Source organism: Photinus pyralis, unplaced genomic scaffold (genome assembly GCF_008802855.1).
Source record: "Photinus pyralis isolate 1611_PpyrPB1 unplaced genomic scaffold, Ppyr1.3 Ppyr1.4_LG8, whole genome shotgun sequence".
NCBI classification, from domain to species: domain Eukaryota; kingdom Metazoa; phylum Arthropoda; class Insecta; order Coleoptera; family Lampyridae; genus Photinus; species Photinus pyralis.
Genome location: NW_022170819.1, coordinates 22,107,809 through 22,133,876, shown reverse-complemented (window position 1 = coordinate 22,133,876; position 26,068 = coordinate 22,107,809). Strand labels below are relative to the sequence as shown.

The window sequence follows — 26,068 nt, the reverse complement described above, 5'->3', positions numbered from 1 at the left end:
TTCCTCCTAAGGTCACGTGACTTTTCGAGCGCTCCGGAATGGCTCCGGCCTGTAAGTATCGTAGGCCTCGACTTTACGCCTTACTTATGTAAAGTTGACGTTCACTCATTAATATAAACATTAATTGGGGGGTTATGAATGCAGCGTAAACACGGTTTTTTTATAAGGCTAGTAGGAAGGTTCATTATGTTAACCACAAACAGCATAGAGCTCCTTGGCTTTGACATTTGACATTGGTTTTCATTTTCAAATCAAATCTATTTGTGTGTTTCGTTAAGTAAAATGATGTAAATTTTTAATCGATGGTATAGTCTCATTTCTTATTTTTACATCGTGTACCAAAATTTAATTTTAGGACAATTTAATAGAAGAAACTCGGAAGCTCTCCAACACTCTAAATATATGGGAATTTGGCTCAATCTTGCAATTATTTACAAAACATGAAGACAAGGAACCAATAGAGCGCCGTTATTTAGTTTTAGGAGACTATTTTGGATCAATTCCATCTCAAGATAGTGCAACTTGTCAGCGAGAAGCCGACATTATAAAAGAGATTTTCCCACAAATCGACAGAGGATATATTGTAAAGTTATTAGAAATTATAGGCAATGAAGAAAATCGCATTCGAATTATTATAAAACTTCTACTTAGAAGGGTAAATAAAATTCGCAAGCGAGCCAATAATGATATGGACTCTGTCAGTCAATCGCCGACAAAAAAAGTTAAATTAAATGGTAATATCCGAGAAGCTTCTGTTGCATATTACAATTTTTTTCCTTAGACGAACTTGATGTTTCGTATTCTACTGCTGGTGAACCTTCTACCTCTAAAGTGCAAACTACCTTACCCCGCCACAATGTGCTTGATATAAACCAGCCGTCTACTTCTAAGGCACCTGAAGTTCCACTGCTATGTGATTGGCTTGGTACAAATCAGCCTTCCACATCTAAATCACGAGAGAATTCAACAGTGGTTAAAATAGATGATGCTAAATTGCCCGAATTATCAGTGGTTGATGAAGTCTCGCATTTGTTTCAGCTTCCTACAGCCACTAACAGAGGTAGTTATGACAATCAAACATTGCAAAGATACAGATAGTGTTTTAGATAAAGTTGCTGAGTGGTTAGATATTGTTGACGCACCTCCAGCGGTAGAATCAAGTCAACCTAAAGAAGGTAAGGAGTCATAAACGTTTCATAGATATTTAATTGTTTAATTATACAAAATAAAAACTTTATTTATTTACCTATTCTTTTAAATTATAATTGAGGTATTCTTTTCAAACTGAATCCGCTATAGTAAGTTGCGTTATTCATTTTAGTTACCCCAATACTGTTAAATACGATTTAAATGTGTATGTTAGTCAAATTCAAAGATTTTAATGAGTTTATTTTCATATCACCAATTAGCAAAATATTCGTGTTTATTATTTTTTATACGTTTCAAAGAATATTACACTATGTGTAAGCAGAGAATGAAGTGTGCGAAATTCAGGTCAATTTGCTGCAAATCCTATGTCACTAATTCCAGTGGCTTCGATACTTACTAATGGACTGGGTCTATTCATAAAATTCTGAACAAGTTCTTCCATACAAGGTTTTGTGGACAAACACAATCTTAGAGTTAAGTGGACGTCAGAGATGGTGGCACAGAAGATCCACAGCAATCTCCAGACTTGACTCCCCTTGATTTGTTTCTTTAAGGCTTGGGGACATTTTTTTAAATTTATTTTAATTATTGTCCCTCCCTTGTTTTGGGCTCTCAACAGTCTTGCAGTAATGCTTTTTTTTCAAAACGGTAGTGTATAAAACTCCACTCTCTGACAGCTCCTAATATCTTTCTTATATAGCCTTAGGTTTACCTCATAGTCCTCCCAATTACCTATAGTTTTGTTCTTCTTTGCCTTATTGAACAGTTTGCTCAACTGAATTTTCTGCTTTTCGAGCGACCTACACCACTTGGTCATCAAATGTTTATGTTTCCGTTTAAAAATGTGCTTTATTTGCTCAAGAGTTGTGCACAATTTATACTTGTTTTAAATTAATTCTAACTAGACCATCCAAATTTGATGTGGGTATGTTTGTGAAGAGAATTTTATGGTCGGTGGGGAGCGCATGTTATAATTTTAAAGTGGGTGTAGCTTGGGGTAAATGCTAAAAGTTATCTAAAAGGACGTGTTTTTGTAATTTTTGATTTTTTATAAAAATTACAATCTGTGGTTCATTTTGAAATGAAAGCCCTGTGTACGGGGTGTCGCATCGAACATAATTAAAAGCAAAATTGTGCACAATAGTTCTGATCGCCAGTACCGTGCTATATTCCAGTGGCATATCAAACTTATGTTTTTTTAAATGGACTACATATTTTTTTTTAAAGGTTTGACTGTTATGGTCATTTGCCTTTATTTCTTAACTAATCACTGTAACTATTTGCCTTTAAATTCTTTTTATTGGCCCCGTTATTTTTAAATATTCCATTAAAGTTTCTATTGCACACTTCTCATCACGAAAAATTTCTCGTTCCGTTTCTGGTATACCTACTTGCATTATTCTCTGTATGTTATACGTTGGGCATTCACAAAGAACATGTCTGACACTCAAATAGATATCACATTTGTTGCATTTCTGTTGTGGGCTGTTTCCTAATAAATGTAAATGTGTTAAGTTTGTGTGACCGATTCTTATTCTTGATAACGCAACTTGTTCCCTTCTACTTCCGTAGTACTTATTTTCCAATGGGATAATGATTGGCATGATTTCCTTTAGGTGAGTATCTACATTATTCCATTCCGTCTGCCATGTGTCTTTGTTTCCATGGCTATGAGAACACATCAATAACCGAGTCAATAACACATGCCAGATTGCGTAAAGTTTGGCCGTAAATACACTTGCCTGTTTATGTAAAGTCCAGGAGCAAGGATGCTATATAATATAAGGATTGCTCGATCACTGAATTTTTTCGCCGCGTGTAGTGACGTCAATAGCGGACCCCGACGCACCGCATGCTTTGATTTTTCGATTTGTGCACCACTTTCATTTGTATTTTATATTATTGATTCTAAGAGCTCCTTCTCACGATGCTTTTTTGAAACGCTGCAGAATGGAACTTTTCTTCGAAAAAAAGATAGGTTATGCGGAAATCCATTCCTCCCGATGAGAAATTAGCTTTATTTCTCAGATGAGTAAGAACTGAAATTTATTACAAGTCTCTGATGTACAATTTCTGTTATAATTTTGCAGTTTTCAACACCGTGCTACAATGGTTTTTACCACACAATATGAAGTGTTTAGCCTAATAGTGCTTCGCCTTCCTTCAAAGGTCGAACTACAACCCCCACATATCAGTAATAACAATCTTAAACATAACAAACCTAGCTTTATATACAAAATATCAGTACACAAATATGTACGCTCTTCACTAAGGTAAATGATACACAAGTAAATCAACTCTCCTCAAACCAGACACCATTTTTTAAAAAAACGACGTCCTTTCTTGGTATGTGCGCTTTTGTTGCGTGAAGGCGCTTCTGAAAATCGCTTCACTTGTGGCGCTGCAAATCGCATTGTGTGAAGTGGTCACGCTACCAGCCGCTTCAAAAAACGCCTGGTAAGAAGGGGATCTAATACGTCCAAGTGGATGTTGTAGGTAGGTATTTAAATTAGAAACATTTGTCATTCATCGTCTACAAGTTTACAAATTCTCCTTCGGTTTTTCACATAAATGTCGTGAACCCATCTCATCCTGCGTTTTCGGTTTTTTTGCTCTTCATCATCCATGGAAATTGCAGCTAAATCAGTTTATTAAACTTTGTCCATCTTAAAATATCGATTTCTCGACGTTGACGTTTGACACTGGCTAAAATTAGCACCAGTTGAGTGTAAAATGTGAATACTACCTCAAATTATTATTACAGTCCAATATTGCACGTCGGCGTCCAAGCATTTTTGTTGCAATATAGCGAACACTAAATACACACAGTTTTAACGCTAATGCAAAAATGTTGACAACTTAGCAAATTATAACTGTCAATTCTGACAGCCAGGTCCGTTGGTGACGTCACATATGACTTAAACGCGGGCAACATTACAAGTATAGGGATCGAGCAATCCTTATATTATATAGCATCCTTGTCCAGGAGTATGTTTTTCCGTAGGTATGAATGGCGCTTCCAGTACCTACCTATTGTCGTTTTAGATCCATCTGTGCATATGGCTCGGTAATCATAAAATTTGTTTTGAATTTCATAAAATGAAGTTTGATATACTTTATTCGGTGTAGTATCCTTAGGAAATCTTTCAAGGCTTAGTATAATATCATCCTGTCTGATTACCCATGGTGGGTATTCCGAAATATGATGTTGGAATACATCAGGTTGATTAGGGATATTTGTATCCATAAAGTATATGGCCCTAGCAGTACTTGGTTGGCACATGGTAGGTCTTGCATGAAATAATCTGGCAGTGATTTGGTAGTTCAAATGTTCTGGGAGCGATAAAACTTTCAGGTAATAGTTAGTAAGGATCTTTTTCCTTCTCAGATACAAAGGAGGGATACCAGATTCTACATGTAGCGGTGAATGTGGGCTCGTTCTAAAAGCACCTAGTACCACCTTAAGACCGTTTGCATGAATTCTATCTAATACTTTTAGATGTGATGGTCGAGCTGAGGGGTAAATGATGCATCCATAATCGTAGATAGGTAGTATGTACGTTTTATACAGCACCAGGAGTGTATTTGTTTCAGCGCCCCAATTTATATTAGCGATACATTTAATGTTATTTAGCCGTCTTTTGCACTTCGCACTAAGATATTCAATGTGGTCCCTAAAGTACATTCCCCTATCGAAAATCATTCCCAGAAGGCTTATCGTGTTTTTTATTTGAATCAGTTTTCCTTTAATAAATAGTTGTGGTTCAGCGTATTCTGTTCTCAAGCGGCAGAAGTGAATACCTGCTGTCTTTTCTCTAGAGAAAGTAAGTTTTCTATCTTCAGCCAATGTCACCACGTTATCTATTACTTCTTGTATTCGACCTTCCAATTCCACCATAGAACTTGAACTGCTAAATATCAATAAAACGTCTACGTAGAGTACCTTATGTACAGTATCTGGAATGGAGTTAATTATGTCGTTAATTCCATTGAGAAAAAGCGTTACACTTAGGACAGATCCCTGGGGTATACCATTCTCCAATTTACATAATGTAGATTCTACCTGATTTAGCCTAACTGTAATATATCTTTCTTCCAAAAAAGATAGAATAAAGTTTGCCAGGTTGCCTCCACATTTCCATTGACGCAACTTTTCGATTATACTGTGGCGGCACATGGTGTCATATGCTTTTGAGATATCAAAGGACACTGCAACCGTATGTTGTCTCTTAGCAAAGCCTTTAAACATTTCGTGTTGTAGGTTTACTAACTGGTCGGTTGTAGAGTGAAACCTCCGGAAACCTGTTTGGAACTTAGATATCTGTCTATTATCTTCTAAAAACCACATTAATCTTTCATTCACCATTCCTTCTAGTATCTTGCTCATGTTACTCGTTAGAGATATTGGTCTATAGTGTTTAGGATCAGATATGTCTACCAGGTTTAGGTATGGGAATTACTACTGATCTTCTCCACTGTGGAGGGTATATACCAGTTTGATAAATCTTGTTGAAAAGGTAGAGAAGGTCTTTCTTTTGGACAAGAGATAGATTTTGCAACATAGCGTAAGTGACATTATCTGGGCCAGGTGATTTGTCTGTTTTTTGCTTTATTATGGTTTCCAGTTCTTCGATGGTAAAAGGTTTGTTGTAATTATGCATGTGATCTTCAAAACGCGTAAAAGGGAGAGGAGTTTGATTAACGTCTTGATCTGCGTTGCAAATTAAACGAAAACTTACAGACAATGCTTCCGCTATTTCTTTGGGGTCTTCTACAGTTTGACCTTGTATTTTTAGTACTCTTGAGGGTTTCTCATAGGTTTTCCCCATTATACCTCTAACCTTTCTCCACACTTCAGCTGTGGGTGTGTTAAGGTTTATTGATTTTATATAGGTTTCCCATGAAAGCTTTTTACTTTGAATAACTGCACGGCGTGATTCTGCTCGTGCCTTTTTAAACGCTACAAGTTTTTCAACTGTACCTATGATTGCGTTTAAAATCTTTAAGGGCCTTGTTCTTGTTTAAAATTACCTTTTTTAGTTCTGCATTCCACCAAGGTACATGAACTGGTTCCATTTTCCCACTAGTTTGAGGTATACAAACGGTTGCTGCATTTATAATGTTATCTATGAATTGTTTAACCATATCTGGTACATTGCCCGAGCTTTGAAATAATGACTTGTTTAGAATTTCAGAGTATTGCTCCCACTTGGCGTTTCTGATTAACCATTTCTTTGGTCGTATTTCAACGGCTCTTTTATTTGTCAAGAATAGGTTAATTGGATAGTGATCGTTGTCTTGTAGATCGTCAAGTACTTTCCAAGATGGTGTTGAGAAAGAAAGATCTATGGCAATGATACGGCCTCCTCTATCTGTTGAATCTGACCCCCACATTATTGAATGTGCATTAAAATCTCCGAGAAGTACATATGGAGCCGGGAGTTGGTGCAGGACATTTTCTAAATCATTTAAGTTCCAATTAGGGTTTGGGAGATAAATATTGCAGATTGTTGTTTTTAAAGGCGCTTCTACTGCAATTTCTTGCTTGCAGGGTTCTTTTGTAGGTATTTCTGATTTTATATACCTACAGTGTGTCCCAGATCGCGTGGGATTGCATGGGTAACTTTGTTATTATTAAAGATAGAGAATTGGTTAAATGGGCAATGTTTTGCAGTTTTGGATGCTTATTTAAAATTTCCTTATGGAAATTCAAAATGTCGCATAGGTTCGACGTAAATTCAAAAAAACTAAAATTGGTCATTTCCTTGAATGTCTTATATCATCGAAAGTATAAGAGATATAAAAAAAAGTTTTATATAAAAGTGACTGTCTTTGATACGCTTAATTTAGAATTGATGTCAAAAAAAAATTTAAGATGGCTACTTTTGAGGAACATTTACCAACTTCCTAAAGTTAAATGGGCGCCATATTGGATTTTTAGATTACTTGATAGATTTTTTAATTCTCTTTTCAACGAGCCATCATAACATAAGATTGAAAATAAGATACCAATTATATTAACGGTTTTTGTATTTTAATCAAGTAGTCTGTGACGAATAAAAAAAAAACAAAACAAAATCTATTCGAGGCAACAAAACATGAAAATAATTACACCAGATGTTTCAAATACTGGCCATTATTAGTGAAACACACTTCAAGACAGTTTAGTTTAGGCAACGTGTTGCCATTGATGATTATTATTATTATTGTAGTGGTAGCTACTTCCACTATACTTTTATTTTTTAATTAAGTACTTACTTTTATAATTTAATGTACTGTACATAATTCGTGAATTGTGACCTGAGCAGCCAACTTGTTGGTAGGTAGCATAAACCAACCCTTTCTTCGAAACATACGTTGTCGAGAAAAATCCTTTAAGGAAGTTTATTGGAGAATTTGTAAATCATGGTGAGCAGTTAAAGATCCAACGAAGATTACATGACTTCCCATTATGCCATAAAATACATTAATTTAAAAAAAATATTACTTGATTTCGGCGTGAAACTACACATGTAGGTTTTCCTGTGACGAGTAAGTGTTCATTATGTCGATTTGAACACTCCGCAGTTAGAAAAATAAGATTCATCTGTCCATATACTCGGACTGGTAAAACTGTTAGTTTCGATATTCTTGCGGATAAATCACCTACAAAATATGACCTGGGACAATGTAATACATTGTGTAAAATAAAGCGAAGTGTCTTGAAATGTGTTTAACTGTATAATGGCATGACATTTTTTCGAGGGGATAGTTTGTAGTTATACCACCATTTGTAGGTATGTAAGTATGGATAATAAGATAGTCAATAAGTGATGTTATAAAAATCAAAATTTTTCTAGGCCTACTTATATAAAATTTTGGAGGGAGTTGTAGTGTCCAAACCCCCCTCTCATGAGTGCGCCCCTGATTTTTTAAACATCTGATGTAATTATTTTCATTGTTTTGTTGGCTCGATTAGATTTTGTTTTGTTTTTTTAATTCATCACAGCCTACTTGATTAAAATATAAAAACCGTTAATATAACTGGTATCTTATTTTCAATCTTCGTTCGGCGGCTAAACACAGGCGCGCCATGAAAAGTAATACTTCTCCTCCACATAAAATAATCTACTATTCTCTCCTGGACTCCATTACACGGGTAAATTTGTGGATATCGTTATGTTTGTAAAAAGTATTACATACTCGCATATTATTTAATTAGCAGAATTGAATAATACGTTGCCCATTACCATTCAATGCCCTTTCCCCGTAAGCACCCACCAGATACCCTTGTTCATTACTTATACCTACTCGGCCATTTAAATCCCCAATTATCATACACCTTTGTTTCACTCTGTCCGTTTCATCCTGCAAACAGTCCCAAAAATCATCCTTAATTTCCTTACACTCCTTTTCCGTAGGGCCGTATGCAATAAGAATTGACCACATGTTACATTGACTATTATCATTAATATCAATCCTAAGCAGCCTATCTGTTATTACTTTCCAATACTTCACTTTGTGAAACCAATTCCTATGAATAAGTGCACCTACCCCTGCTTGTGCTCGCTCCGTCTCCTTACTCCTCCAAAAATCAAATAGTGCCCATTTTTTAACTTAATACATCCTTCTCCTTTCTTTTTTGTTTCTGTTAGTCCTATTAGTTTCATGTTTGTCTTTTCAAATTCGTCGATAATCTCGTCCTCCTTTGTGTTCAGGCTTTGCGTATTCCATAACCCAAATTTCCATGTTTCGTTCCCTGCTATTTTTATTTGTCTTTGATCTTGATTTAATTGCTGTTCTGCACCCCTATTAATTGCCGTTTTCGCCTTCCCCCTTTCCGATGTTTGCCTATTCTCATAATATTTGTTACGTTTGATTGAATACCTATTTCCTTTCTCGTTTCCATTTCGCATTGCCATGGTTGTCGTCTTTCCTATCTGTTGAGAAATGCCTGTCAGTTTTTTGATAGGCATCCCAGACTTAATGTCCTCTTTGACGATATCTCTTGCGGTGACCTTTGACTTATGGTTCTTCCCTTCTTAACCATATCCTCACCGCCTTCCTGATGCTCCTCAAATAGATCTTCCACTCCGTACTCCTCTCCATTTACTATTAATTTATTAAATTTTAGGTACGCACGATGCCCAGTTTCCTTTGCTTTTCTCATATGGGGGTTCAGTAATTTTCTTTGCTCAATTACATGGTTATATTATATTATATTAGGGAAATCCTCCGTTATAAACACGTCCGTGCCTCGCAAATTCTTTGTCATCTTCAGGATTTGCAATTTTACTTCAAACGTACTCAATTTCATAAATATCGGCCGATTTTTCTCGCTTGGTTTCTACCAATGCGTCCTATTTGTTGGATTTCGGATTCTATGATTGCGTTTACACCTATATCCCTTAGCACGATTCGTATCTTTTCTTTTAAGTGTAGATCGGTTTCATTTTCCATCTCCTTTACTCCATGGACTATCAGATTATATTTCCTGGCATCTTTCTCGAGGAAATCCATTCTTTTATTTTGTTCGGTTACCATTGTTTTGGGTTTTTCGTTCTCGGATTTCAGAGCCCGATTCTCGTTTTTCATTTCCTGAATTTGTCTCTGGCAGTCGTCTAATTTGTTTTCAATACGCTCCGATCTTCTATTCAAATCTTCTAGTTGGAATTTAATGTTTTCCAGTATAACTTCCATTATTACGAGTTATTTACGATTGCTGGGTTTGTTGATAAACAGCGCGCGTTATCTTATTATAACCAAAATAAAAAAAATAAAATAAAATAAACCTAATATATAAATTTCTACTTACAGTACAATGGGTGTAAAAATTTCTCACTCAGGCCCTGCTTTACACCTGACACTTTCTTTACAGGTTAACAGTGCTAAATAACTCTTTATCTGTATTATATATCACTTCTTGAAAAAAAGCATCGACAATTGGTAAAACACGGTATTTTAATAGTGCTTTATTTTGCAATGAATTAAACGATTCACAAAACAAATACATAGGTACAATACGTTACTACCCTAATATCAATACTTTTTCGATCTTCCTATTTTTCCCGCCTGCTTCTTTTTTGCTACCCTTGATTATTCACGGGATTTTCCACACTTCTATCACTAATAATTAATATTTAATTGCACAGCGTGACTGGATCGTATTTACGATTTAACGCGCCGACGCGACTCCAGATCCAGAGTAAAAAAGAAATAATGGAAGTTGTGACCTTTCGAGCGCTCCAGCCTGTAACTATCGCAGGCTTCGGATCAGCGCATGCGCGCTCGATAAAAAAATTGCGAGTCATATAGTAGTACTGTTCTAATGTTGAAAGCCCTAATTTATAAAAGGCGTCTAAGCGAATGGCTGATAGTTATGCCGACCTTAACATTTATAGCAGCACTTTTAGCTCTGTTTCAATTTAACATAGCAAATTTTTCTGTAAGTGAAGCGGTAATATTTGACTTTAGTGCCACCACATTTTATGTTATTAAAAATTTTCTTATTTAAACTTATGCCCATGCCAAAACTGCCTTCATATTCTAATAGTTTCTATCATTTCAGACGTTACGCCATTCCATCTGCATAAACATATTCAGGAGATGTTTTCAAATATTTCCATAAAATATATAAGGACTCTATGTAAAAGACTAAACCTAAATAAGCACGAGCGACCTCCTGAAGAAGTGATGGATTTCATAATCTCAACATTGGTAAACAATACTTTGTACGATGGAGATGAAGATGAAGATGAGGAAGATGAAGATGAAGATGAGGAAGTTGAAATAAGTAAGTAATTTAAAAAGAAAAATGGTTCGGTTATATTGTCTTTTATTGTTATAGCGAATGTGACAACCCAGGAACCTACAAAATCCAAGTAAGTCCTAAGATATCAATTGAAATTATTCTTGTCATGCACATAAATTTTTCCTACTGTAAAACAACAGCACGCATCTTCTCACAACAGTTGGGAAATGCACAAAGTACACTCCTGCCAGAATGTATGGGGGAAACAGTGAAACCTGCACTTACTAAAACTTTTCTTCCTTCCGTTCTGTTTGTATGTTGAACGGGCATTTTTTGACTGACAAGACCAATTGTGCTGTTTTGGTCTGTTGATTCTGTTACTATCATTTTTAGCGCATTTCCACAAAAATAAAAAAAAATGCGCTATTGTGCCCACTTTGTCCGTCCGTCCGTCCGCTCGTTTTGAGACGCTACTAGTTTTTTATCTTAAGAGCTATTGTTCTACTTTTTTCGCTATTTGGTTCGTTATGGTGTCGAGTCTTGCACCAAGGAAGGAATTTTTTCTATACCGCTTACAAAAAAAGTTATTGTAAAAAAAACCGTTTTTTACATGTTTCATAATTTTACACTTTTCCGTTTATTAACGATCCTAGAGATCGTTTATAATTTTGCATTGCTGTGTGTCATCTGCCTGTTGGTCTGTCCGTCTGTTCCTTCATCTGTCTGTCCCTCTATCTGTCCGTGTGAAGGATAACTTTGTTTAGAAATGTCCGATCGCTTACACATCCGTTAGTTATGAACTGAATTGCATGAAATACGCAATGCCAGAAGTTGAGTCGAATCGATTCAAAATTCACAGTGCCCTTTTCGCATCTCGACCATTTATAAATCGAATTGCAAACTTTTTTAATTATAAAAGTATTTAAATGAAATTTGATACATAGCCACTTGGAATAAAAGCAAATTTAACGTCAATTTCAAAATTTGGTTTTGCGCATGCGCAGTGCCAACTTTTTTATTTATGGAAGCATTTAAATGAAATTTGATACATAGGCACTTGGAATAAAGGAAAATCTAACGTTAGCTTCAAAATTTAGGTTTGCGCATGCGCAGTTCCAACTTTCTTATTTAGAAAAGCATTGAAATGAAACTCTTCTTATAAACTGAAATTGAAGTAGCACGTCAAAAATGGATTACACATGTGCAACGCTATCTTTCATATTTGTGGCCGGATTTTTTACAATTTTAACAAAAGTTGCATCTTACAAATAGGAAATGAATGCAAGTGGAAATGCGCTTTATGTAAATTTTTGTTTACGATTACTTTTTAACTTGTTTGTGATCACACATTTTAGTTCTGTGAAACTGGGGGTGTTTTATCATTGTTTATAACAGTTTGTTCTTAAAAATGTTAGATTACAAATTGTGATGAAAGTTTTATCATTTACAAGTGTTTGAATGACAGATGACTGAAACTTGAATTTTGTTAATTAAATTTGCTCTTCAAGTTAAACTTTGTCATGTGTGCGAAATACTTTTTAGCGCATTTTTTAAGAATTAAAAAAAATGTGCTACTGTTTGCGTTTTGTCCGTCCGGACCCACTTCTGTCGTTTTGAACTACTTCTAGGGGAATGGTCCTTGAGTCCTGGAATTTTTTGCAGTAGGTAGCCTATACCTTGAAGGTGTGCCAGACGAATTATTCCTGAGATGTTGTTTTTGAAAGTAAAATGTGCATAACTTTTACATACGACAACCAATTGGTCTCAGATTTTGCATACGTATGCCTTTAATGGTGCCAAGTTAAACTTTAGTAACTGGGCGGGGGGGGGGGGTAAACACATGTGTTACCCTTCATGTTATTCTAATGAAAGGTCTCATCGAAATAAATTGGTTTGTACCGACTATAACTTTCCCACGCTACTATTTTTCGAGATCAGTGAGCGACGGGGCCGGGAGGGGGGGGGCTTAAAAATTATTGTATTCTAATTAAGGGTCTCAACGAAAGGAACCGTTTTCTACCAACTACTGCCCTTCTTTCTGTCCTCTTATCAAAGTACGGGCTAGAGGGGGGGGGGGGGGGGAGTGGAAATAGTTTTATCCTTCATGGTACTCTAATGAAATGTCTCAACGAAAGGAATTAATTTCTACCAACCATAGCTCTTCTCCTCGAACTCTTATCGTGATCGGGTATATTCCCTTATCCTCAAGAACGGGTTGTCGGAAGAGGGTACTCACAAAGGGCGATTGAAACGTCTGCAAGAAATATATCCATTGATGACCGATGTCAAAACAAGAGCTATTTCGGTTTAAAAAATGCGCTTTATCTGCACAAGACCTGTGCACAATTTATACTTTTTTTATTATACCTGAATCACAATCTCCGTTTTAAACACTCAAATGCGTGCGAAAAAAGGCCTTTAAAACACACGTGCTTTAAAGTTGCTAAGTAACGATACTTCAAGTATGACTTTTGAAACTGTCATCTGGGACTGAAAGAAAAAATTTTCTTAGGTCGCTTTCTGTAAATGCAGAACATTTCTTTGGCTTTTGTACCTATCCTTTGGTTGAAGCTTTCACAAACGCGCGTAATTTAGGGTATGCTTCCAAATCTGTTCCACTTTTTAATCGCAGTATTGCTTTGAAGTTTTGAATGAATGCACCAAAATATAGAAGATTTAAATACCTTTGACATTTCCTTCATATATGCCAGCATTATCGATGCATTTAAGACTGTATTCGTAAGTAACTTCCTATTCATCCATGGAAACAACTTTTCATATTCTTTATAATAGGCTTTACTGGAGTTGGATTTTACACCTACCAACGTTTGTTTAGATTTTACAACAACCGATTTAATGGACGGTGTATTATCTTTTTCAATGGAAATCGTTTAATTTACCAAGACGATGATTTTTATAAGCAAACGTCAAGTGACATTTCCATGGCAATCGTGAAATTACGAACACCCAGCCCACTTAATTAGACATGTATTCAAGTATAACGTCAATATGACTTCATTGTATTTCCTATTTTTAAATTATACTGCAGGTATAATAAAAAATACTATAAGATACACGTGTATAATTGGTCTTTAAAGCACTTGCAACGTTAAAGGCACTCCGCTTTGCGTCGTGCCCTTAAACTCGTTGCGCGTGCTTTAAAGACTTGATTATACACTTGTATCTTAATATACTATTTTCACTAAGTCAATAGTATTCGAGTTATTTGCGAGTGAAAATGTTCATTTTTCAACAAAAAAACCACATTTTCAGACGGTTTTTCGCAAATAACTTTAAAAGTAAGTATTGTATCGAAAAAATATTCTTAGCAAAAATATAGCTTATAAACAGACAAACAAAATGGTCTATATATGAAGTCTGTAGACCCAGTAGAAGCAAAGTTGTAGCTCATGAAAAGTAGGTTCTCATTCGTCAAACTCCAAATCGAGTACTTCAACGTGAAATAACTGAAAAATGAAGCACTTTTTGGGAAAAACGTATGAATACTTTTTTAAAGTATTTGAAAAAACCTTTCTTTTTGTTTTAGAAAAGTTAAGAAAAGTTCCTAGTATCAAAACTAAGTGAGTTACGATCAAAATAAAGTTGGTCCTTTTTTTTGGTAAAAAAAATCGATGAAATCACCCTCTAAGTAGCACCCCAATTGAAATTAAGCGTTACCGCTTTACAGTTTACTTTATTTATGTATTGTTTATATGATCTGTAAGTTTGACCGGTGCAAAGTGCTTATTTTTGAAAAAATGTAGTTTTGAAGTAAAAAAAAATTTTGAAATTTTAAAAAATTGCCTTTTTTTCAAAGTAACTTCAAAAGTATTAGTGCTACGAAAAATTTACAAGAATAAAAAAATGTAGCTTTTGCTTTTCTGAACGTTTTGCTTTTTTTTTGTAAAACCAAAATTGGTTAAGATATGGCTGTTCAAAGTTTGCATACACTCGTCATTAGTGACTCATTCGAACCCTTTCAACTACAACCTTTTCAAAAATAAGGGTTTAAAAAAAATTAATTTGAATAATCTTATACAAAATGGTTTTTAATTTAATTTTTTATTAAATACATGTAAGTTATAATGTAAAATAGGTGTTAAATAAGTATCAATTGTAAAAAAAAAATAAAATTCTATGAAGTTGTTGCAAAAAAAAAATGGTTTTTTAAAGCACTTCGTAGGTTAAAAATTAACCGATTTATGAGGCACAGACATACTTTCACCCATCCTTACAAACTATATACAGGGTGGTGACTTGCGTAACGCATCATAGGGATTTCAATGTAAAATTTGTAACATGCGATTATTGGCTCCCCAAATTATTTTAGAGCAAAAATGTATTAAGGTTTTTTGTAGAAAAAAATTTTTTACGTCAATCAACCGTATTGGTTTTCAATTTTTTGCATAATAAAGACGGAAAATTGGAAAAATAAAACTCCCATCTTTTTCAATAATCTGTGATGCCATGGAATTTTATAATACAAAAACGACGCCATTATCCTTCATGCCATGGAATTTCTGCTATAAAACAAATCAAATTCTATGAAAAAGTTATTATATTTAGAACAGCGAATTCAACATAAAGAAAGACCAAACTACTAAAAACGGTTTCCTAATATAACAATTTACAATAAATGTTCGAATAAGTCACCATTAACTGCAATACAGTAACCAAGTCGATCATAAAAGCCATTTCGAACTGCTGCTAATTGTTAACTGGATATCTTTTTGTTTTAGAAAATTCCATGGCATCGCAGATTATTGAAAAAGATGGGGGTTTTATTTTTCCAATTTTCCATCTTTATTATGCAAAAAATGGAAAACTAATACGGTTGATTGATGTAACAAATTTTATTCTACAAAAAACCTGAATACATTTTTGCTCTAAAATATTTTGGGGAGCCAATAATCGCATGTTGCATATCGCATATTGCAAGTCGCATGTGGTGTATTGTAACCTCACAAGTTAACAATACACCACACTATCACATTTCTCAACATTATCCGAGACATAATCATTAGAAAATCAACACAACCACGATCATTCGACTTATTAGATGTTTAATTGTATTTCAAATTTCAAATAATTTTGACGCCAAGGTCCGAAGATGCTACATTAATAGATAGCGAAATCGATAACCTAAAGGAAAATATATTTTAATTACTTACCTAATACCTATTAATTAAATAATTGCATGGTTTATTAATTTTGTCAGTCGACATATATTTAACGTCAAAGATTGAGTTTTTTTAAATATTGGTGAACAGATTCAGGGCACCAAATTTAGTAAGTGTTTTAAATTTTAATAGTACAAGTTGTATTCTGATCTTATTTTGACATATTATAGAGAATAAATCTTCCCTTACTTTGATATTGTGACTATTAGTCTGGGGGATTCAAATCTAAACAGTGCCACCTGAACCAACCAGTAATCAATACGACGACTGGTCGCGACTACGACCAACAACACATGCTATTTCAATAGGAATATTCCCTGGAATATTCACATTTGACGGTCAGGTCACGGTCAGAACATGCTCATAAGAAATACAAGCTACAATAATTGACCGGACTGAGATCTGACGGTGACGTGACCGATACTGTGAATTGGCCTGAATAACAAAATTTCCTCAAAGATTTCTCTCTCGAGTTGCTGTCTGATAGTACTGTCGAGGTGTAAATACCACCGTACGTGAACGCACCCATTGATTGAATTCTGAAAAATCAAAGCATGTGATTGGCATGCATGAACACCTTATGGTCTCACTTGCATCCGCATTTCCCTAGGATTGTGAGCTCCTTTCATATTTACACCTATTTGGTCCAGTTTGGTTCCCAGCCCACTTTGCCTCCATCCCCAAGTTGACGGATGTGGAGGGCATTCAGTAGGATAAAAGCAGTGCCCCCACAACACATGACCTGCTTGATTGGGGACAGGAACTGCAGTAATTTATTTTTGGTACAAAATAAATATTTTCCCACATTAGTAGTGGATTTCTCCGGAGTTTCGGGGTCATAGAGAACGGTAGAAAATTCTTGCAAAGTTTTAATTGTTTTTTTTCTGTTATTCCTCTTTGTGAATTGGAGAGTTCAAGTAAAGCTGGTGTCACGTCCGGGCGTTTCATCCAAGTCATAAACGCCTTCTTGTTTCCAATAGAATTGAAGCAGGGCGTTGTGGCATAACCTGTGTAACAATGAAAGCCCCGTAGGGCTTGTGAATTTTCTTCTCCAAGTGCTAATACATTAAAATGGGTCGCTAGATATCGACGCTTGGCCCCAACACCTGTCAGATATCCTTCTTTCAGGTCGAGTTCTTTCAGAAAAAACAAAACAAAATATATATGACCATCAGAACGTCAGTATCTCAAGACTGGACGAGGATGTTCTGGGCTCCATGCTCCACCATATCTTTCGCATGGAGGATGATTCGCCCGTCCGCCTCTTCTTGCGTAACTTGTATCCCATCAAAAGGGAAAGCGTTCTCAATTGTAGGAAAATGCGGCTGCAAGTCAACTTGTGAGACGATGAGGTGTTCATGCTTACGAAACAGCCTTCCCTGCACCCTACAGAGTTCTAACTGCCAAGAACACGGCAAAAATCTCAGCCGAGTATATTGTACATGCTTATTATAAACATGACTGTGAGCGTTTTATTTTTAATGATTATAACTAAATATTATTTATAGCTTGACTGCAACAGGAAATCTATGATCAGGCATTTCCCTTTGATGACTGATGAGTTTTTACTTGTAAATACGTTTCAATAATCAACAATTTTTAGTTAAAAACAGGATTCAATGAAGAAGTTTCAGTTTTGCACTTAGTCAACCTCGATCTGTTTATTCAAAATACATAAAAATTCATAAAAAAAAAGGCCTTTAATGGGTCTTTTTTGGTAATCTTCGCCCAAAAGAATCTCAGAAACGCCACCTCAACTACGAAAATCGGTCAAAACCTCTGAATCTTGTCAGACGTTAAAGATATCATACAATTGGCCTACATATGATAAATGAAACATGCTTCCCACTAAGAAATTAGCTTTGGATATCATTTTTGTGATATTCACCGTCGGAAACCTCGTAAACGTCACCTCAAACGTAAAAATCGCTCTAAAAACATATACAGGGTGTCCCTAAAAGGTCTGTACAACGCGCTACCAGGTGTTCTTGGTATTAAAATAGGACGATTTAACCCAACTTACCTCTATCCAAAAGTGCTTCGGTAAGGCGCTATCTACCGCCAAAGATTCAAAAAACAAATCGTTATTTTTATTTTGTCGGAAAATGGTTTTGCCGATTAAAATGAAATTCGGGATGTGAATGTCTAATGTAAAAAGGGTCTTTGTGATATCATCGTTTTGATTGTAGTTGCTATGTAGGTGGTAAAATACTGATCATCCACATCTGAAGAGGTCTAAAACTTTTTAACTACTATTTTGACGGCTCTGAATTTTTAGACACTGATAGACAGTTTACTTGCAAGCATTTTTTGTCTCTTGATGAATATCGCTATCGGTGACGGTTTACGAAAAAAAAATAAATTTAGGCATGATGAATGGCATGCACCATACATGCGATTGTTCCTCAAAAAATCAGAAGATGGCTGTTAAACCTTAGAGTGGCTTAACGTTTGTTTGTTGTTTCTTAAACTTTAACAATTTACGTTTTGCTTGAAGACTTAAAACTTTAAAAAATAACGTACCAATGTTCCAAAGGGCACAGTTTAATTTATTACGTCGTATAATGCTTTGTATGCGTGAAAATGGTGGTTACTTTGAACATTTAGTACGTTTAAATTAATACATTACATTGACTTACTCTGATGTGTTCGTTTATTCTACATTACTTGCTTGCACTACGGTTTCATAGCCTACTTCTTGCTTGCACTTATGGTTTTTGAGGAACAATCGCATGTATGGTGCATGCCATTCATCATGCCTAAATTTATTTTTTTTTTCGTAAACCATCACAGATAGCGATATTCATCAAGAGACAAAAAATGCTTGCAAGTAAACTGTCTATCAGTGTCTAAAAATTCAGAACCGCCAAAATAGTAGTAAAAAAGTTTTAGACCTCTTCAGATGTGGATGGTCAGTATTTTACCACCTACATAGCAACTACAATCAAAACGATGATATCACAAAGACCGTTTTTACATTAGACATTCACATCCCGACTTTCATTTTAATCGGCAAAACCATTTTCCGATAAAATAAAAATAACGATTTGTTTTTTGAATCTTTGGCGATAGATAGCGCCTTACCGAAGCACTTTTGGATAGAGGTAAGTAGGGTTAAATCGTCCTATTTTGATACCAAGAACCCCTGGTAGCGCGTTGTACAGACCTTTTAGGGACACCCTGTATTTCCTGAAATTGTCAAAATTGGCGCCATTTTCAATCCTAAGGGACGGAACTTCCGGCTCTGCGTCTCAAATCACTCCAATAGGTCTAGGGAACATGTGTTCCAAGTGGCACAATTTTAATACGAAATGCCGAATAATACCAATATTTATCACGAGCCGCTCCTACTATAATGAGAGTGATTTCTTAGTAAGAAATCATGATGTAAAAAATTTATTTAATTTAATATGCAGCAAGTAGTAGCTGTAGAGAAAATCAATTAGTAATACTTTTCTTGACCTTCTGTTTCAGTTTGGTTGTTTATGGGCTGCGCTGCATGTCATATGTTACTTGTCATTATGATTGCCATAATCTAAACAGATACCAAATCATAAGTATAAATGCGTTATCACTTCATGGCAAATTTGCATTTATTGAAAATGTTTAGTGCACTAATACTCTCCTTTGCAGCATGTGGTGAGATTTAGTGAAGGGATTTTGTGTAACATAATTTCTTTCTCTTTCAGGAACACACTTAACGAAAATGATATTCCAAAAATACGTTTAAGAAGAACAACAAATGGTTTTATACAAAATGTGGCAAGGCTTCCAACTGTTGAGGAAATTGTTGAAGAGAGTCGAAATGCAATTTTCCCAGATGACGTAGAGATGACTGAAAATGGCTTGGAAAGCATTTTAGATCAGTTACGAGAAGAACAAAATGCAGATGAGCCACACGCATTACCAGAAGAGGAACAACTAGATAATAAATTGGTTCATCCGCTGATGGAAATATTTCCAGACGCATGTCCACAATTCATACGGAAGATTTGTAAAGGAAAGCGCCACTCGCCTGCTGTAATGGACAATTTAATTGCCAAAATCCTGGATACGGATATGGATTATCCAAAACGGCAAAAAGTTGAAAGCCCACCGTGCCGTTTGAATGCTTCCGAACAGCTGGAGCTAATGAAGAGCATACTTGTGGACGCTGATCCGGATTATTTACAAATGCATTGCGATCGTCTAATAGATAATCCAGACGAACTTAAAGCATTTGTGTCTGAAGCACTCGAAACACGAGACTATCCTACGTTGAAAGAATATTTGAGGTACATGTGTATCTTTTCCAGGGTAATTGTTTAATTTATTTGTTTGTAGGAAGAAACAAATATCCGCCCAACAAAACCAGTACACAAATAAATTTAGTGTCGCCAAATTTCTAGAGGTAATACCCGATCCTTTTCAGTATTTTGCTGATTCAAAGCGTAAAGTGAATGGATTAGATAATCATAGTCACCATTATGCTATGTGTTACCTACGAAACAAATTTGCATTAGTAAGTGTGCGATCAATCCGCGAATCCTTTATTAAAAATGAAGAAAGGTTTTTGGCAACTTGCAAAGAACTAGAAAGTTACCCTTCTTTCAAAAGATTGAAATCAAAGCGACCAAAGGTGGTGATGCCTTCTGTAATTCAAAACATACCTCTTCTTCAAGAAATTGCCTTCTATGACCATCAAGAGGAAATAACGGAATTTTTAAATAAACGAAAAATAGAAGAAGAGATGGAACGTAAGCAGGCCAAAGCCGCGGGATTATTGCAAACGTGTGCTTGTTGCTACGACGATGAAATCATGTTCAAAGATATCACTTCTTGCGAAGCTGGCTGTATATTTTGTAAAGATTGTGTACGGAAAGGTGCGGAGGTTGCGTTTGGAGATGGTAAATTGGATTTTCCCTGTCTTGGCGATTGTGAGTCCCATTTTAGTTTACAAGTTTTACAGGTATAAACATAAAAACCTGAATAGATTTCCTATTAACCATTTTTTTTTGTAGGCTGTGCTTACCCCAAAAATGTTTTCTGTCGTCGCTTTAAAGAAACAAGTCGAAGAAGTAAAAGCGGCTGGAATTGACGATTTGGAAACATGTCCTTTCTGTGATTTTGTCACTATACCTGCTCGTGATGATAAATTGTTTAGGTGCCTAAATCCTGAGTGTATGAAAGAGTCATGTCGAATGTGTAAGGAACCTTCGCATGTGCCTTTACGTTGCGATGAAGTTGAGAAGGATGCAGACGTTAAAGCTCGGACATACATTGAAAATAAGATGACTGAAGCACTACTTAGGTATGTTTGTTTACCCAAAATCGTCCTGTAACCTTCATTTTCATGCCTACTTTCTGTCAGGAAATTGTAATCTCCATGAAAGAGGCAGAGCAGACTAAGTTTCCTGCCGCTTGTCACTTTACCTGCCGCACCTGTCACATTGTTATAATGACTCCTGCCATCATTGACAGATTGACATTAATCAAAAGTTTTATATAAGAATTGAAATTTTACATTAAAATACGATTTTGGCTAAAATTTAATACAAAACTCGTCAGTAAAATGACATCCTGACTCGAAAATTAAAGTACTCGGCCCCTCAATATTTCATTAATGTGTCATTTTCCTGATTTTATGTAAATAACACTATTTCCATTTTGTTGTCCATTGTAGACAAAAAATGGCAATGTGGGACCTACCATATTATTACTTTTCCATATCCATATGCGGATATGGGTAGTAGGTATTACATTTATCATAACGAAAAAGTCACTTGTTATAGTTGTTGTTTTAGTACAGTAACTCATAATTTAATGTGATTATTATGTAAAATTTTGCAGGCTTATTACCTGCTTAGAGCTTAGAGACCTATTAATTACGTTGAATCCTTTCTCTGCTACTTTGTTATTTATGAACCGATTAATTACATTAAACATGTCAAAAGCTGCGTGCGCGTATGCGTAGTAGTAAATTTCTTATTTGTGAATCGATCTTACTGAGATTTTAAATCAACAAATTTTTCACTCTTTATTCTATTTTCGAATTCTTCATTTAATTCTACGTACAGTGGCTCCCCAGAAAGGGTGACCTAAGCTATCCTCATATGTATATCTAGGAATTCCAAGGTCTCCTAGATTGAAAAATAAAGGTTCTGGAAATTTTTTTGTAAAAAAAACAGATATCGCGTATTTGTCAATTTTCATTTATAATTTTTAAACGGTAATTTGTAGGTATGTACTTATAATGGGAAAAATTTAGCATAAGTTCTCTATTGGAGGCGGCCGATCGGAAGGCAATCGGATTGGAACTAACCCCTTGACGAGGGGTTGTTTCGATATACGATTATGGCGTAGTTTTTTGCGTATGGAAGAGAAGTTATTCGACCTATGTTGTCGGTACTTCCGGAATATGTAGTCGTTGGGGATATGCACATTTTCGATCCGGCTTGACATCCCCGGGAGCTAGTGGTAGGATGCGAAGTGTACTCTGGAGGTCGTTTTTTGGTAAAATTGCGAGTTTAAAAATTCGTTGAGGGCGAAGGAGGGGAGATATGAAAAAATTTTGGAGAGGTGGATATGGTAAAAAGGTCGAGGGGCATAGGGGTCTTTCGAAAGCGCAGGGTATCGAGTATGTAACCTCCCCCGCCTGCCCCGCAGCATGGCGGCAAAATTAGAATCTAATAAATGAAAAAAATAAATCATTTTAAATTAGTTCTTGCAAAAGTGCAGTAAAATGAACAGTCCGAGGCGAAGCCGAGCTGTAGACCTCTACAAATCAAAGCGAGGCGAGGCGGCAAAGCCGAGCGTATGTCTCATCAAAACCAAGAAGTGTTATCAAAATTAAAAAATCTTATGTGCAGATCTGGATTCAACAAGTTGAATAGACATTTGAAAAAAAGGCACTTTATAGGAGATGTTCCCAAAAACAAAAATATTCCTCACAAATTCAAAAAAATTATAAATTCAGTCTCCTCAATATCATTTTCTTACCGCTCCAAAACTGAAACTGAGAAATTGTTTTTGTTGAACAGTGCGAGGCGAAGCCAAGCTATGGACCGCTAAAAATCAGAGCGAGGCGAGGCGACGAGCCGAGCGTGTGTCTAATCAAAACCAAAAGTGTTATCAACATTAAAAAATCTTGTGCAGACCTGGATTCAACAAGTTGAATAGAAATTTTCAAAAAAAAGTCACTTTGTATAGGTGATTTTTCCAAAAAAAACAAAAATATTGCTCACAAATTCAAAAAAATTGTCAATTCAGTCTTCTCAATATCATTTTAATATCGCTACAACACAGAAACTGAAAAATTGTCTTTGTTCAAACCTCATAGTGCGTGTTAACATCTTACAAAAAGAAAATATAAATCATTTTAGACTATTTCTTGCAGAAGTACGGTAAAATGAACAGTGCGCGGTGAAGCCGAGCTATGGATCGTTACGAATCCAAGCGAGGCGAGGCGGGAAACCCGCCGGAGCCGACGTATGATCAAAACTAATCTAAGTTAAAGAATCTTATGTACAATTATGTGCAGATCTGGATTTAACAAGTTGAATCGAAATTTAAAAAAAAATGACTTTGTATAGGTGATGTTTCCAAAAAACAAAAACATTCTTCACAAATTCAAAAAAATTGTCAATGGTCGCGCCAAAAGTCGTATAGCGCATGCGCAATGATAAAGGGTAATTTGATCGAAATCTTTATGGTAGGTTCATCTAAAAAATTGTGTAAAAAATCGCATTGCGCCGAACATAGATTACACCTCCAATTATATCCCATTTTCGGCGATATACTCACTCTAGCGCAGTCTTGAAATGCGAAGCATTTTTACCAACCCATGTAATGAGATTGACTACTGAGTATTGACATATCGATGCTTTTTTGAACCGAATCAAATTTCTTTTCCCTTTTTAGAAAATTGTAACGTCAGCCAACCTTAACTATATTCTCACAAGCATTAAGCAAAAAAAACAAAAAAAAATATATATAAAAAATTTTTTTAAACATTGACAAATGGTAAACCACATAAATAAACAAAAAAATAAAAAAAATTTAAAAAAAGTTAAAAATTTTTTTAATTTACAAACGGTAAACCACATAAAACGGCGTTTGCTAATTAAACGGCGCCGATAGGTCCGTAAGGACCTATCACTAGTTTAACATATAAATAATGTAAAACAGTTTATTTCATACTGCTCTTTTTTCTATTAAAATGCCATATAATTTTTTATTAGAATGTAATGAAAGCAAAAGTCGTGAGGTTAATGCTTGTTTATTACTGTGAGTGCACATCATGGCGGCCCCCATGTAGGTGTCATTTGTTAATTCAGCATTAGCAGTCCATCTTAATTTATAAGTGCTTCGGATCAATCTGCTATGTTGGGATTTGCAGTAGTGTGTGAAGATGATTTTAATATGGCCACTGGTTCAAAACGCGAACGTTTAGTAATAACCAAGTATTTTACTACTTATTTCAAGCTTAAATGAAAATAACCTTCCCTCAAGGGATCAATTAGTAAGCCAATCTCTCTCATTACAGACTTCTTTCATTACAGACATCTTTAGAACCGAAGGTCACATTAGGTTCAATTGAGAGTCGAGATTTTAATGGAAGGTCCACGCGGGTGGCGGGACTTGTTTTTGGATAAAGACATACATCATTTGAATATGAGAATACTAGAACTACTTCAATTCAAGATGTCTACATACAAAATTTCATTTAAATATCTTGAGAAATAAACAAAATCGGATTGCGCATGCCCAAAACAAATTTTTTGATTTGGCATTGCTTACTTTTACTTTTATTCGAGGTGCCTACATACAAAATTTCATGCAATTCAGTTCATAACTAACGGAGATGTCAAGAAGGCTTTCCTTATTTTTTTTGCCTAAACGCTAAAATATTGGGTCCCAAATGATATGAAACCAAAAAGAAAATATAGACGCAGTCTATTTTCTATCTAAGAGGGAAAACTGTATTATTTTGTCCTTCTTCCCGTATGTAACTGAGTTTTACATTAAAATTGCCAACAGGGATTCCAACTATGATTTTCAATAAAACTAGGCTACACATTTTTCCATCTCCATTGTCTTGATTTTACTGTGTGTTGAAACTGTTTGACGTAAGATAATGTGCAGCAAAATATCTGAAACAATTCTTCTTATTTCTGAAATGAACTAATTTTTGTCGGCCAGTTGCACAAAAAAAATAGTCCAGGATTATTGTTTAATCCTGTATTAAGTCATTTGATTGACTTTATATTGCAGTAGGTAGCCAATCAAATGTCAAAATTCTTGTTTAAACTCAGATTTGGCAAATAATGTAGGATTTTGATTATAATTTGCTTTCCTGCAACCGTCCGTGTGTATGATGAAATATGTTTTCAGAACCTGCTACAAATGCGGTATGAAGTTCATAAAATCAGACGGTTGTAATAAGATGACATGTTCGTGTGGAGCTCTTATGTGCTATGTTTGTAATCAACCTGTCAAAGATTATAACCATTTTAACGGACCCGGTGGTGATAAAACAAATCTGTAAGTACATATACAAACATTTATTTTCCTTATAGTTCTCTTGTAGCTGTCCGCTATATAGCGATACCAATCAGCTGCATAAGGATGCAATATTAAAAAGTGCAGAAGAAGCTAAGAACGATATAGGAATTAGCGTAGCCAAAAAGTTAAAAATTGATCCCACCGCTGATATTCAACACCACTATAAGACGAACACAAAACCCGTTATTCCAGCAGCTCCTGTTAATCCCTTTTTAGGATTGAATCGTGAAGATCTGCTTTTACAGGTAATGCTTATTGTGATGTATTTGATTATTATTAAATTTGGCTTTAGGAGAGAGCATTGCAAATGTTTGAACATTACAATAGACGCCTGCATCATCGACGTGGCCATCACTAGTTTTTAGATTATGTTTTGAAGTTAATAGTGTGCATATATATGTATTTTTGTACTGAATTTTATAAATACCGTTTCAAATTTCTATGTTAAATAAAATTATATTTTATG

General features: G+C 35.3%; 1 protein-coding gene across 1 annotated transcript; it reads left to right on the top strand.

The window, feature by feature from the left end:
* On the top strand, window positions 1-26,068 carry LOC116178594 (E3 ubiquitin-protein ligase RNF216-like). The gene is made up of 12 exons (XM_031498140.1): window positions 1-51; window positions 356-734; window positions 782-1,060; window positions 1,107-1,175; window positions 10,697-10,921; window positions 10,976-11,009; window positions 19,749-20,333; window positions 20,383-21,007; window positions 21,060-21,349; window positions 25,432-25,581; window positions 25,628-25,847; window positions 25,895-26,068. The coding sequence occupies exons 2-12, from the start codon at window positions 689-691 to the stop codon at window positions 25,958-25,960; spliced, it is 2,589 nt and encodes an 862-aa protein (XP_031354000.1). The 5' UTR covers window positions 1-51; window positions 356-688; the 3' UTR covers window positions 25,961-26,068.

Coding starts and splice junctions, on each gene's coding strand:
- LOC116178594 (XM_031498140.1), top strand. CDS start 689: ATGGACTCTGTCAGTCAATCGCCGACAAAAAAAGTTAAATTAAATG. Junction 1,061..1,106: donor TCCTACAGCCACTAACAGAG/GTAGTTATGACA, acceptor ATAGTGTTTTAG/ATAAAGTTGCTGAGTGGTTA. Junction 21,008..21,059: donor TTAGTTTACAAGTTTTACAG/GTATAAACATAA, acceptor TTTTTTTTGTAG/GCTGTGCTTACCCCAAAAAT.